The sequence below is a fragment of the Geotrypetes seraphini genome, chromosome 5 (assembly GCF_902459505.1).
Source record: "Geotrypetes seraphini chromosome 5, aGeoSer1.1, whole genome shotgun sequence".
NCBI classification, from domain to species: domain Eukaryota; kingdom Metazoa; phylum Chordata; class Amphibia; order Gymnophiona; family Dermophiidae; genus Geotrypetes; species Geotrypetes seraphini.
This window is the reverse complement of record NC_047088.1, coordinates 229,180,023-229,194,019: the sequence shown is the minus strand read 5'-3', so window position 1 is coordinate 229,194,019 and position 13,997 is coordinate 229,180,023. Positions and strand designations below refer to the sequence as shown.

At 40.9% G+C, this 13,997-nt stretch overlaps 1 protein-coding gene across 1 annotated transcript in view; it reads left to right on the top strand.

The window, feature by feature from the left end:
* ARHGAP15 (Rho GTPase activating protein 15) overlaps positions 1-13,997 on the top strand; it is an 850,722-nt gene that overhangs the window by 390,322 nt on the left and 446,403 nt on the right. The window contains exons 7-8 of the mRNA XM_033947260.1: positions 1,764-1,862; positions 7,606-7,729. Of these exons, the coding sequence (XP_033803151.1) occupies positions 1,764-1,862; positions 7,606-7,729 (223 nt within the window). The remainder of the gene's footprint in view (positions 1-1,763; positions 1,863-7,605; positions 7,730-13,997) is intronic.

The following is a 13,997-nucleotide window of genomic DNA, read 5'->3' as shown; positions in this document are numbered from 1 at the left end:
ACTTAAACAGGAATTGAATACAATTAAAGCAGCTTCCATCACTCCACAAAATCATACCAACTTACCACCTCTACCTCAAAGAATAAAACAGCCCAGGAATAAATGGGTCACAGTAGGCTCAGGAAGACTGCGACATGTAACACAGAAACATCCACCTTCACTAATATTACCTCTACAGAATTCCTTCGCTCCACTAGTGCACTGTGATACTCAGAAGTGTATTTCTAAAGTCAAAGAAACCACTGGCTTTATAATTATTTTTTAATTCCTCTGTTGGGTTCCCTGAAGCAGCTCGCGAAACAAGGTCCACGTCATGACACACGTCATGACACGTATGAGATAAGTGTCTTTCTAAATCAAATTACAAATTTACGACATATAAGGAATTTTTTACTGAATATGTTAAATGAGATCTGCAATATTTATAACACTTTATAAGTAGTATGCAGTGATTGGATGGTAAGACCTTATACGTGGGGATGTTCCCCCCAACTGGTCTTTGGGTTTCTAAGCATATATTTCTATAAATATATATTGTATGAGGATTTTTTTCAGTTTATATATCTTTGGGTTTCTTTTTGTGAGCCTAAATTTGAGTGCCAAATGATGAGTCTGGCCTGAATATTTACTCCAGCTCAAAACAGGAGTAAAAATTTAAATGAAGGAGTAAGAGGTCATTTGAGGGACAGCGATGCACTTCACCTCAGGTGGTACTTTCTGATAGCCCTCCTTAGTGATCCATTGGACTTTGATCTTAACCTACTAACTTGCCTCCCTACAAAGATTTTCCTGAATGCCCAGTGGACTTCATACCTACTCCCCCTCTCCGAGCCCCCACCCAACTTTGGGGTTGGGAAGCAAAGTGATGCCCACACATTCCTGTCTCCAATGCTGCCATCTTGGAAGTCTGTAGTATCTGACCCCTAGTGGTGCATTAGGATGGTCTGCTAGAGGACAGAATGGTAAAAAAAAAAGAAGTGTTCTTTTATTTGGCGGACTTATTTCTAACAGTGTAACCCCACGAACTGCTATGGGCCAGATGGTACCATAATAAAATGATGATACTAATTGTTCTTAATTTTCATGCTAAAGGTGGGTAGGGGAGATCTAGAGCCTACTGGACCTCTAGGGATGTGGTTTGCAAAGGGGTAGAAGTCACGGGAAACAGGGTCCACTGGAACATAGGGAGCATTTACAAAAGTATGGGCTGGAGGGTGGGAGTTGGAGGTCCAAGGGATCTGAGGCCCATTGGGTGACCGGGAAATATTTTCAGGATGGGCAGGAGGTGAAGAATAGGGATGTCCCAAACTTACTGGGCTCCCAGATTAATGCTTACAATGATGCAGGATTATTGGGCTCACTGAGTGAAGAATGATTTTTCTCTAAACTTTGGTTGTCTCCCTTCCTTGTCAGTGTATGAGTGAGATCCTACTCACACGCTGGCAAAAGGTACCTTATACCTGCTGAAGTAGACACTGACAGTAATTTGCATGCATCAGGAGTAAAATTAGTTTACAGCATTTGAGTTCACATACTGTGTGGTAAAGTTCAGTTCACTCTTCTAGCACATGGCTTATTACATTGGACCCGTGTTAGTATTTAATATAGTATACTTGGTTCAGCAGCTCCTTCATGCATTGACTTTCTCTCGACAAAGTTGCTGACACATAGGAAAGCAGTGAAAGGCAATAAAAGAACATGTTTTGTAGAAATAAATTATTTCTCTTGTGCAATTTGCTTATCTATCATTTCCTTCCCCTCAGATCACCACAGCATCAGGAAATGAGTTCCTTCTTCAGTCAGATATTGACTTAATAATATTGGACTGGTTTCACGCTATCAGAAAGGTGATTGAAAAAGTGGTACGTATTTCTTAATTTAAGCAATTTGAAATTATTAATCCAATTATAAACATTAGGCTTGATAGAATTTAACTGCAATCCTACAGAAAAAAAAAGGCAACAAAAAGAATGATTGATCTTATCTTAGCCTTTGCGTAGCTATCTAACCCAGGCTGCTTTATGAACAAATTACATAACAAAACAATGAGCCCGCCCCTATCCCTAAAGCTAACAGTGGTAATATCAAGTAAATCCATCCAAAATGACATATATGACTGCCAAAAATCAAGATCTAAACTGTGATCTCGTGATTACTGGGTCCTTAGTTAACAAATATGCCACCTGTTTTCTTCCAGGCAACCGACTAGATGGAAATTTCACACTTATGTGTTGCTTATAGACAGGAATTTCAGAAAAATCATATTGTTTTTTTGCTATGTTTCTTTTATTATTTTATAAGGTTATAATTTTATAACACTTTGAAAGAAGAAACATGTTCAGCTAGATATATATATCTATATAATTATATTCCCCCTCCTTTACTAAGGTGCGCTATGCTTTTTAGCGTGCAATAAATATTAGTGTGCACTAATCATGTGTTAAATGCTAATGCATGCACGTTATCCTATGGGCATGTTAGCGGTTAGCACACGAGCTAAACATGTGCTAAAACGCTTAGTGCACCTTAGTAAAAGAGAGCCGTGTATACTGTATATATAGTTGCTTTTCTTCCATATCTTTTTCCTCTCTATAGTATTAGTGATTTCATAGATATAATTCCCCTTTTATAAAACCGCGCTGGAGGTTTTTAACATGGTCGGCACGCTGAATGCTCTGTGCTGCTCTGATGCTCATAGAGTTCCTATGAGCGTTGAAATGGTGCAGAGCATTCAGCGTGCTGGCCGGCACTAAAAACCTCTTACATGGTTTTGTAAAGTGGGGGATAGTTTGCCTGCTCACTTTGAAGAAAATGGTGTAAAAGGTAAAGAAATTATATAGGCATTTTTCTTTTGGGGGTGGAGAGGGCACTGCCTCTTCATCTTTCCCTCAAGTTACTCCTGTGAGTGATTTGTCCTTCCTATCTTCCATTATTTATTTCATTGTGTTGTCCAAGACAAGCTCAGTGGGAGTAATTCTATAACAGGGCACCTGGTTGGAGTCAATTCTAGAAAGGAATGTAGTTGCCTATTTTCCTTAATAAGCTAACCGATATATTTTCTCCTAAATGCCATTTTCTAAACATTTACATTCCTCCAAATCTATAATTTCTTCTAACACCCCCCTCCTATAGTGCCACTTTAACTAGACCTCCCAACTTGCAGAGTCCCCCCTAATTGCCAACTCCATTACCTGGAATATTCTATTCTCTATGGCCAGATACCCCCCCCCCCCCAGGCCCTCCAAAAATCCCCCTAGGCCTACCTTAATCTAATCCCTAGTGATATGTCTTCATCCAAAATGCTGCTGATAACCCCTAGTGGTAGTCTCATAGTACTACTACTAAGGGTCATATGTACAAGTATATTTATGCCCATATACAAAAACATGTCATACCAGCCGTATGTATAAAAGGTACTATTTACACATGATGTTTTCAAAATAAGGACCAACATTTTATTATTGATTTAAAGCCACTATGCATGCATGAAAACATGTCTAAGGAACAATATTAGATATATAAATATGCATTCCCAGGGTGGAGCTGGGTGCAGTTTGAGGATTGCACGTGTGAAGGGTAATTCTTTAACTAGTTGCCAAATTTACATGCCATGGACTAAATTCAGTAAATGGTGCTCTAAATGTACACTGAATGCTACTCCAGAAACAGCACACCAAGTTGAGGGCCATTTATAGAATAGCACATAATACTGGGATCCAAATCCTGGTATAAATGCCTGTGCTTAAATTGGGCACAGATCCCCCAAATTTTATAATAGTGTGCCCCTTCCATGGTCACACCTCCTAAAGAATTTACACATGCTTTTTATAGAATAGTACTTGGCAAGATACACACATAAATCCATCTTGTTACCATTTAGCACCAATAATTGATTGCCACTGAAAACTGGCTACTTGGGAAGTCAGTCTGTCAACAGTCAACTGCTAGACTACCATGTGGACTGGGTGTTCTTTGACTGGTCAATTTTCATCTCTATGACTTTGCCAGAAAGCTATAAGTTGGTGTGTGAGTCAGCGATGGCAGTATGGGATCAAGCCATGATGCCAACACAATGCATAGACTCTTACATTAGGAAGTTGAAGAAACTACACAGAGTATTTGCCCCTAAAGAAATAAAGAACTCATTAACGAGAAGGTGATAGAATGAAGAAATCTTTAAAAGTGAACTCAAACAGTTTCAAAAAAAGATGTTATGACTGAACTTAAAAATGAAGAGCGAGAATTCCTATAGATGGAAAGGCAGAAAGTGTTTTCTTGCTGTATGAGTGGAGCTGACCTTCAAATAACTGCAAAAGAATGCAGAAAGAGGCAGTGTGAGGAAAAGAAAATCATGACAAAAGCGAGATATGAGGAAAGGCAAACAATGGTGCAAAACTTACAGCCTCTACCATTACCAAACATTCCATGACATCTCATGTGTGCAGATGAAATGGAACCTGTGACCTTTGAAAGTCTTGTAACACAGAGAACACAGTCATTTTTTGATCTCTTGATTGAAGGAGGATCAACAAAAGCAAAAATATTCCTGAAGAAACATCCCACAGTGTGGACTGACGATCCAGTTTTCAATGAACTTTGGAATCAGGCATCCAAACTTACTTTTAATGATGCAGCAGAATGAGAGATATGCTTCACTGAGAAATACAACAATACTTTGACAAAAGATGAAGAACAGAAGCAATTTGTTCTTCAGCCAGTGGCCAGCTACCAAAAGAAGTTTCATTCTGCATCAAAGGCGGCTCTTATGTCATGCAGGTTTCCAACTCTCCAATGTACCATGTAGTTTCTGTCAACAACAGTTCCAAATTGGTTAATTGGCCAGAAAGTTGTGCCAGATGTGGGTCCAAAGCTTGTACCACTGCTGAGGTAAGCACACTGATATGCTCCAGTTATATGGAGATAGTGGGTTCATCCAAAGCAGCTGCTATCTTAGGATCCGATCTCTGCTGCTTTTCTTTATCTTTCTCCTTACGATTATTCTTGTTGCTCATCCCCAGATCAGAAAACAATACAAATTTGTCCATAAATGAAAAAAAAATAGCTTAGAAATAGAGAATGACCCGGTGACAAAATTCATCACCGTTCCCGGCCCCGCGGATAACCGCGGAAAACCATCTTCATGTCATTCTTTAAGGAGAGAGGAAAGAATCAGAGTATAATTGGGCACAACCACTGACCCACAAGCTTTGCTTTGAAGAATGCTGGTGTAGAAGGACCGAGGTTGAAACAGACACTACAGAATGACAGTCTCTGGTATCCAGAGCAGATATTGTGATGTCATAATGCCTCATTCCACCAGTGCCTAAGAGCCAATCACATCAGTGATGTCACAATGGCTTCATTATCCTTGGCTGACATAAGAATCAGAGTATGAATGGCCACAACCACTGGCCCACAAGCTTTGCTTTGAAGAATGCTGGTGTAGAAGGACCGAGGTTGAAATAGACACTAGAAAATGACATGGGATTATTTCCCGCGGTTATCCGCGGGGATGGGAATGGTGATGAATTTTGTCACCATGTCATTCTCTACTTAGAAACTCTGCCCAAGATGTTTAAAGGTCAGATTGGGACAGATGAGGTCCAGGAGCTCGGCAGAAACACAACCTGTCTGACTCAACACATTATATGACTGTGTTAGGGTTCTTTATTGCCAGCTGCTGCAGTAAAAGTTCCAACGCTCATAGAATTTCTATGAGCATCGGAACTTTTAGCACAGTGGCTGGTGATAAAAAAAAAACCTAAAAGGGGGCCTATGGGCTCCTTTTACGAAGGCGCGTTAGCAGTTTAACGCTCGCAATAGCACGCACTAAACCGCCGGCCGCACTAGCCGCTACCGCCTCCTCTTGAGCAGGCGGTAGTTTTCTGGCTAGCGCGGGGGTTAGCACGTGATTAAAAGGCGCACGCGTTAAACCCGCTAACACACCTTCGTAAAAGGAGCCCTATATGTGTGTAACCCAGCACTATTTATAACTGATGTGGAACAGAAGTAAATATTTCTACTGTCTCTAGTTCCATTTATAAGTGTTGATTTTGAAGGGAAATTATGGATATAATTTTTTTAAACATTGTGGGGCTCATAATCAAAAGAGAAAAATGTCCAAAAATCTGCCTAAGTTGGCACTTAGATGAACCTTTCTCAAAAACGTCCAAGTGCCAATAATAAAAACAGGTTTTGGACGTATTTTTAAACAACCTAGGCATTCATAGTGCCGCTGAACGACCAAAGCTAAACGGGGCATTTCGAGAGGCGTGTTGAGGGCAGGAGTTGGGCGGGACATGGGCCGGCTTAGACTTAGTCGTACAGCCTGTATAACCGAAAGTTTTACAACAGAGCCTAGATAGAACTTGGACATTGTGACTTAGACCATGTAAAACATGGTCTAAGTCATAAAAACCCACCTAAACTCACCAGATAAGCACTGCAAACACATAAAACAGACCCCCACACACTACCCCAGTGATCACCAACCCTCTCCACCCCCATAAAAATTATTTATCATAACTTTAAAATTCAGCATCCAGACCATCATCACCTGGCCGCCTGGCATAGGAAAGCCTAGTCGTCCAACCCAGAGGCAGCTTAAGTCATCTTGGGGGTGGGTTAGGGACTCATGGAGAGGAGGACCCATGCCCATAAGCCCCTGTAATCACTGCATTGATACTTAAACATGTGCACTCCCTTATACACCCCCCAAACCCTTTTGTACTGACATATAAATGGCTCCTGTAGCCATAAGGGCTATTGTGGTGGTAGAAAAGTGGGTCTAGAGGATTCTGGAGGAGGTTTGGGGGCTCACCGTAACCTATAAGAGAGCTGTAGGGAGGAGAAGACATGGCACCCTTTTTGTGAAGTTCACAGCAGTGCCCTGTAAGGTACCCCACTATTTAGGTGGCATGTCTGGTTATTGCAGACCCCTCCCACGTCCAACAGGGCTTGTTCTAGACGTTTTTGACTTGGACGTAAAGTTAGACAAAAATGTGGTATAAAGATGGACGATTTAGCGGCTTGGATGATCAGTTTGGCAGGACGTATAATTAGACGATTTTTGAAACGGAAAAAAAAGTTGGACGCATTTTTCGAAAATGTGTCTTAAGCTGTTTTTTTACTTTGGACGACTTGCGAGATGGATGTAAACGGATTTAGACGTCCCTTTCGATTATGCACCTCTGTGTTTTTATGTATAGTTGTATTTCTACAAAGGGTTTTGTTTATAAATATACATAAAAAAATCAAAAATGTAGGAGTTTTAGCGAAGAGCAGGTGGAATCATGATGTACACATAAGGTTATAAAATGCTGTATATACCAGCATGTGTACTTCAACCTCAAACTGTTCTTAAACTGGTGTAAATGTATGCAGTAGCATTATAGCCTTGATTTTGACAAAGTTTGTGTCTGTATTTTATAAAGACATACCTGCAGCTGTGAGTCTTTATAAAATATTTTTAGAATAGACACCTACTTGGCCTCCTAACCTACAGTAGGTGATTTGGTTAAAAATTATTCTCAGGTGTACTTAAATAGCTGGTTATAAAATCACTTCCAATATGTTCAATATACTCTAAAATTTCATTATTTCTAGCCAAAAGAAAAAGGTTTTACCTCAAGAAATTTGGAGCTCAGAATTCAAAAATCTTCTAGTACAGAATTGCTGAACTTTGGGAATGAGTCCAAGGAACAAAAACCAGAAAACAGAAAATCTTTACGTAAGTATTCATTCTTCTTAATTTTCTATTTACTCTCATGTCTTGAATGAAGGAAACAAGGTTGAGGTGAAGACCAAAGGCCTTTTTTTATTATTAACTATGGAATTAACTTCCCATAAATGTCCTTTACAGATGTGGATACTATGGGCTCATTTTATCAAGGTGCGGTAGGGGTTTAACGTGCGGAATACCACGTGTTAAACCGCCTGCCGCACTAGCCGCTAATGCCTCCATTGACAAGGCGTTAGTTTTTTGGATTGCCGTGGGGGTTAGCGTGTGATGAAATGTCCGACGCGCTAACCCCCGTAGCGCGCCTTGATAAAAGAAGCCCTATGTTTTTGTTTTTAGTTCAAGAAAGTTAAATAGGAATACCATCTTCATAATAGCAAAAAGAAAATGCAAGTGCAATAAAACAGAAGAGAGTAAAGAGAGAAAAGAGAATGTAGAAGATTTTACTGCAGACTGGCGAGGTATGTGTTCTGACGCTCATAGGAATTCTGTGAGCATCAGAGCATTTACCGCACTGGTCCGCGCTAAAATCCTCTAGTGCAACTTGATAATAGGGGGAGGGGGCAAAGTAGCAAAGAAAGACTAGTTGCTGATGTCCACACATCATGAGACATTTCCATGTACCTCAGAGAACAAATTTTGGGGCCCTTTTACTAAAGTTTGGCATTCCCTAATGAACGTTAGTCTGTGCTATGTGCAATGTGGACCATAGGGAGAAAATAGGTTATGAAGCATTTAGGCCTGGATTCTCTAAATGGCACCGCTTTTTTAGGCACTGAAACTCAGCAAAAAAAACACCATTGAAACAATATTTTTAACTGAGTTTTAAGGCACCTAAAAAATCAGTGCCGGAATTTCATCTCCATAGGCGCTTTAGGCCGCCTAACGCCACTTTGGGTGTGGCTAATGCCAGAAGTGGCACTAGGCAGCCTCAAGTACCCAAGGAGGCGCGATTCACATCATAGGTAGGCACTGGAAATGTAGCCATGAAAACTCTGGCCTACATTTCTAGCACCTACCTTTGCCGGAGACACAGGGCTCCTTTTACTAAGCTGCGATAGCGGTTTTAGCGCACGCAGGATTTTAGCACGCGCTAAACCCACGCCATGCGGCTAGAACTAACGCCCACAGTTCTGCATCCGGCACCAATGTGTGACTGACTTGCAATCGATGGCCACTTTTAAGGCGGCCGCCGACAATGGTGCTAGTTAGAATCCGGGCCCTAGTGCACACTAAAGCCCTCTTTTACGAAGGTGCACTATGCGTTTTAGCACGCGATTAGTGCACGCTTAATGCGAACACATCCATAGGATAATATGCACGAGTTAGCGTTTAGCGTGCACTAAAAAGCATAGCACACCTTTGTAAAAGAGGGGGTAAGCTTTTGAAAATAAAACATACAGTATATGACAAGCATATATGACACAAACAAAAAGATTCTAGGCAAATGAATCACACTCAAAAAATTTTTTTCTCTGTTGTTATTAACCAGTCATTATTCTAAATATTTCAATAATTATAGTGCAAAGCTAATACCATAACACCAAACCATGAATGCATAATACGATTTCAGCAGCAACATGATAATATACAAAAAATAATATGACTAATTATTCCCCTCTTTTACTAAGCTGCACTAGCTGATTTAGTGCGCGCTAAACACTAATGCATCCATAGAATATAACAGGCATGCTAACGTTTAGCATGCACTAATATTTAGCACGTGCTAAATCGGCTAGCGCGCAGTAGTAAAAGGACCCCTATATTTGTCTAATTTTAAGAAAGCATAACTGCTGGTTGAATGACTCGAAATAGTTAATGGCTGGGGTATAACATCTATTGTATCTGAGGAAATAATATGGAGAAATGAACTAGAAAATCCTATCATTTTCTATGTTGCTAGAGGATTAAGTCTAAATTTTGTCACTTTTCTGTCTTTGGATTTTTGTTATCCTTAATGTTCACACCACTATCCTAGCCAGGAGTATAGGCAAACAGAGCCAAAATTCACTTGCAAGAAATTTGGCATGAACGGGAATATGACACATTGTTAGCAGTTAACAGGTGGCTTTTTCGATGTCCAGTTTATCAGCACAGAAGATAGAAGAAAGAATTAAAAAAATAAAGCTATGTGGTTTGAACAGCTTAACTGCAAATTGCTTAGCCAGTTTTAACGATGGTATGATTCCTAGCTTACAAACACAGGGGGTCCTTTTACTAAAGTATGGGAGCTGTTTTAGCGCGCGCTAAATGCTAACGCGTCCATAATGGATGTGTTAGGATTTAGCGTGCGCTAAAACGGCTAGCGCGCCTTAGTAAAAGGACCCCACAGTATTTCGGATGAATCCGATTTCCAAAATCAATTCGTACCACAGTTATCAAGGCTGATTTTTGATCATTCTAGATTGGGGACCCTTTCTGAAATGTACATTTACGGCCTCTTTTTCAAAGCCACGCTAACGGCCCCGAAGCCCATAGAGATTTAAAGGGCTTCGGGTCTGTTGTTGCGCGGCTTTGTAAAAGAGACCGTTAGTGGTGGGGGTGGGGGTAGAGAGAGGGAATCATTTGACGTGCACTACCATGTTCGCTCACACTAAACTCTAAAGACGACTATTATAGTCCTATGGGCATCTTTAGCATTTAGTGTACGCTAACTTGGTAGCATCCATCAATGAATTCCCACTGTAGTGTTTCCTTATTTCATAGGCTAATGCATACTAATGATGGAATTCTACAAACTGTCGCCATTAGATATATTCTACTTACATGTGTCAACAGCATCATTAATTGACAGTTAAGTATCTAAGTGTAAGCCCCTTGCTTGCCAGGCAGCTGGGAAGGGAGTCACACAAAGTAGTTGGTTCAGTTTAGGGCCATGGGCCTGCACCAGCTTCATGCTGGCAGGCCACAGCAAGTCTCTTAGTCGTCCAAAGAAATGCAGACCACATCAAAGGATGCAACTTCCGACTGAACTTTACTGTTCTGGGAAATAGAAGGGCTTTATTCTTGAACCAAAAATCAAACTCCAAATAACAATGAACAATGTCCAACTTTATACAACAAATCTCCAGGAGGTGTAGGAAACTTATCTGTGTTGGATAGACCCTGGACTATTTGGTAGGAGATAAACCCCAAAAGACAAGATTGTATCCTTTGTAGCGAGGTCATTTGTTAAGACCGCAATCCCAGGGATCTTCCAGTGCTGTGCTACCTGAAGCACCGAGCCCTTCCTTGGACAGGGAGCCTGGTCGTTTACAAGCTCTAGCAAGTCTGTAGGCACCTGCTTATCACCTTGGCAACCTCTCACTTCCAGGTGCAGATACATTCAAATCCCAACTGTATACCTTCTGCAGCCCTAGAACAAGGGACTGCATACAGCAGTAAATTTTTAAACCCATGGTTACCTTGTACCACAGGCATCCCTGAGCATATATACCAACTATTTCTTCAATCAGTACATAATAGTCACCCTGACTACATACATGTATTTTATAGAGTACTTTAAATTATGCACATCACTTGGCACACTAAGGTATACCAACTTATACCTACCATTGGCATGGCATAAGAGGGCATTCCTAAACATGTGAATGTTAATATCGACTAAATGCTAGTATTCTATAAAGGAATCTTGGTGTCAAATAATACCGCAAGTCTCAAACTCCACCTCTCACTAAAGCCAACTACCCCAAACAAATAACCTTACCCATTTCTCACTCTTTTTGAAAATGACCAATTTTTTTTTTTTTTTTGTAAGTTCTTGTTGTAATACATCTTGGATAATTCTTTTGTAATCCGCCTTGAACTGCAAGGTAATGGCGGAATAGAAATCCCTAATGTAATATAATTTTAGACCTGTTGTTAAACACATGGCATCGGGACACCTGGTCTATGGTGCCAATTTATAAATTTGTACCAATTCATTTTTTTTTAAAGTTTGCTAACAAATTGCAATTTATGAAGTCACTAGATTATTGGGAAAGGCACCTCCCAAAGTCTTACTCAAAAGACTGCGGACACACTGTAGCATATGAATATGGAATCTAAACTCAGATCTCTAATGGTGCAGCATATAGTGCTATGGCTTAATGAATTGAGTCAGTGAGGGCACATTGCAAAAAACACAGCTTGTTTTTTTTTTTTATAGGTTCTAAGTTTTAAAAACTCAGTATGTGACCAAACATAGAAAAGTAAAGCATGGTGGTTCACAGCAAAGCTGGCCAGGTCACACTTAAATGTGATCCACACACAGGGAAGACAGATGTGGCTGAAAGGAGAGCTAGGGATGCTGAAAGTCTGACCATCAGTCTCTCTTCTTTCTTCCATTTCAGCTCATCCCCAATCACACTCTTCTTCCACCTTCAACCCAGTGGCGTAACAAGGGGGGGAAGGGTGGGGTGGACCACCCTGGGTGCAAACATGAGGGGGGTGTTCCCGGCTTTGGGGGTCATGGTCCGGGAATTTCCAGGTGGGGGAGAACAGCAGGCAGCTTCATGGCTTTGCTGCGATCCAAGGGCAGGCAGGAAGTTTAATCACGGCTCTGCTGCGATCCCTCAGGGGCTCCTGCCAACGCTGAAGATGAGGCAGCAGTCTGGTTCCCCCAGTGGCATCAATCAGCTGATTGCTGGTTGCTGGGGAACGCTGGAGGATTGATGGCACATGTGCAGGAGCCAGGACTAGGCCAGAGGCATGAGAGCACGTCAAAGACTTTCAGAGGGCCGGGAAGAGCAGAAGAGGGTCCAGGGAAGGAGTTAGAAGGCAGCAGGAAGGTGAGTGGACTCCAACTAAGTAAATGCTGGGGTCCAGAAGAATTGTCGGGCCATGGCTGAGACCTGATAGGGTGGATTACATCATGTTTTTCATACAGATGGCCAAAAAATGATATGGAGGTGTATCAAAAAATTATGTGGGGTATGGGGGGGCGGGTCAAAAAATGATGGGCCCCGGGTGTCACATATGCTTAGTACACTACTGCTTCAACCCATCCATTCTAATCTAATCTATAATTTGTGAGTCGCTCTATGCCTAAATAGGTTCAAGGTGACATACAATTCAAGTGTTAGGCAAAAAGAGAGAAGAACTAAGAAGTAAGGAGAGGGAGAGGATGATGAGTCTTCTACAAGGAAGAATAGAGTTGACATTAGAAGTACAGTTTACATTGGATGAGGATGAAATCTTTGAGTTGGAAAAAGCTACTGATTGTCAATGGAGTATATTGTCTGAAAGAGAAGAGTCTTTAGTTTCTTTTGAAATCTGAGATAACAGGGTTCCATTTTGAAGGTTATTGGGAGGCTGTTCCAGGTCTTTGTGCTGATGTAGGTGATAATTTTGTTAAATATGCGCTTGTATTTAATTCCTTTAGGAGACGGGAGGATCAGAAGAAGCTTCTTGATGTTTCTGGTTGAATTGGACCAAGATTTGGTGAAAAGGTGTATGAGAGGCTCAGCTGAGCTTACATACAAAATGCAATATATTTTGCATGATATTTTGAATTTAATGTATGCAGAGATTGACAACCAGTGAAGTCTGTTTAAACAGGGTGATATGGAGCCAAATTTTTTTCAGTTTGAAGATTAGTCGTATTGCTGTGTTTTCAATTAGTTGTAGTTTGTAGATGAGGGTGGTGTTTATACTTGCATAAAGGGAGTTACAGTAGTTCAGTTGAGACTGTACTAGCATTTGGGTCACTATTGCATAGTGGTGACTGTGGAAGAAGGGGTTCGTAGGAGAGGGTTGAGTCCAATATGACCCTGAGTATTTTGGAGGTTTTGTTGATATCTAGTTTGTTCTGAGGGCAGGGTGATAGTTGTAGAGACTGTTTGTAGGGAATTGTGAAACCACAGTACAGTACTTTGTTTTTTGCTGTGTTCAGTTTGAGCTTTTTGTGCATGGCCCATGCTTGTATCTTGTCTATGTTGTTGGCAATTCTCTGAGAAGTGTCTTTGGAGTTGTGTTCAATTGGGATGAGAAGGAGTATGTTGTCTGTGTATGATAATAGGCTCTCGTTGTTATTGAAGGTAATGTTGCCCAGGGAACTCATAAATAGATTGCAAAATATAGGGGAGAGAGGGGATCCTTGGGAACACCGCAGAAGGCCTGCCAGCTCTGTGAGAATTCCTCATTTTTACAGACAAGGTAATTTCTGTTCTGTAGAAAGTCTTTGAACCAGTTGTATACTGTGCCCACTATGCCTATTTCATTGAGTATGGTTTGGAACAGTTGATGGTTGACAGAGTCAAATATTGCTAAAATGTTGAAT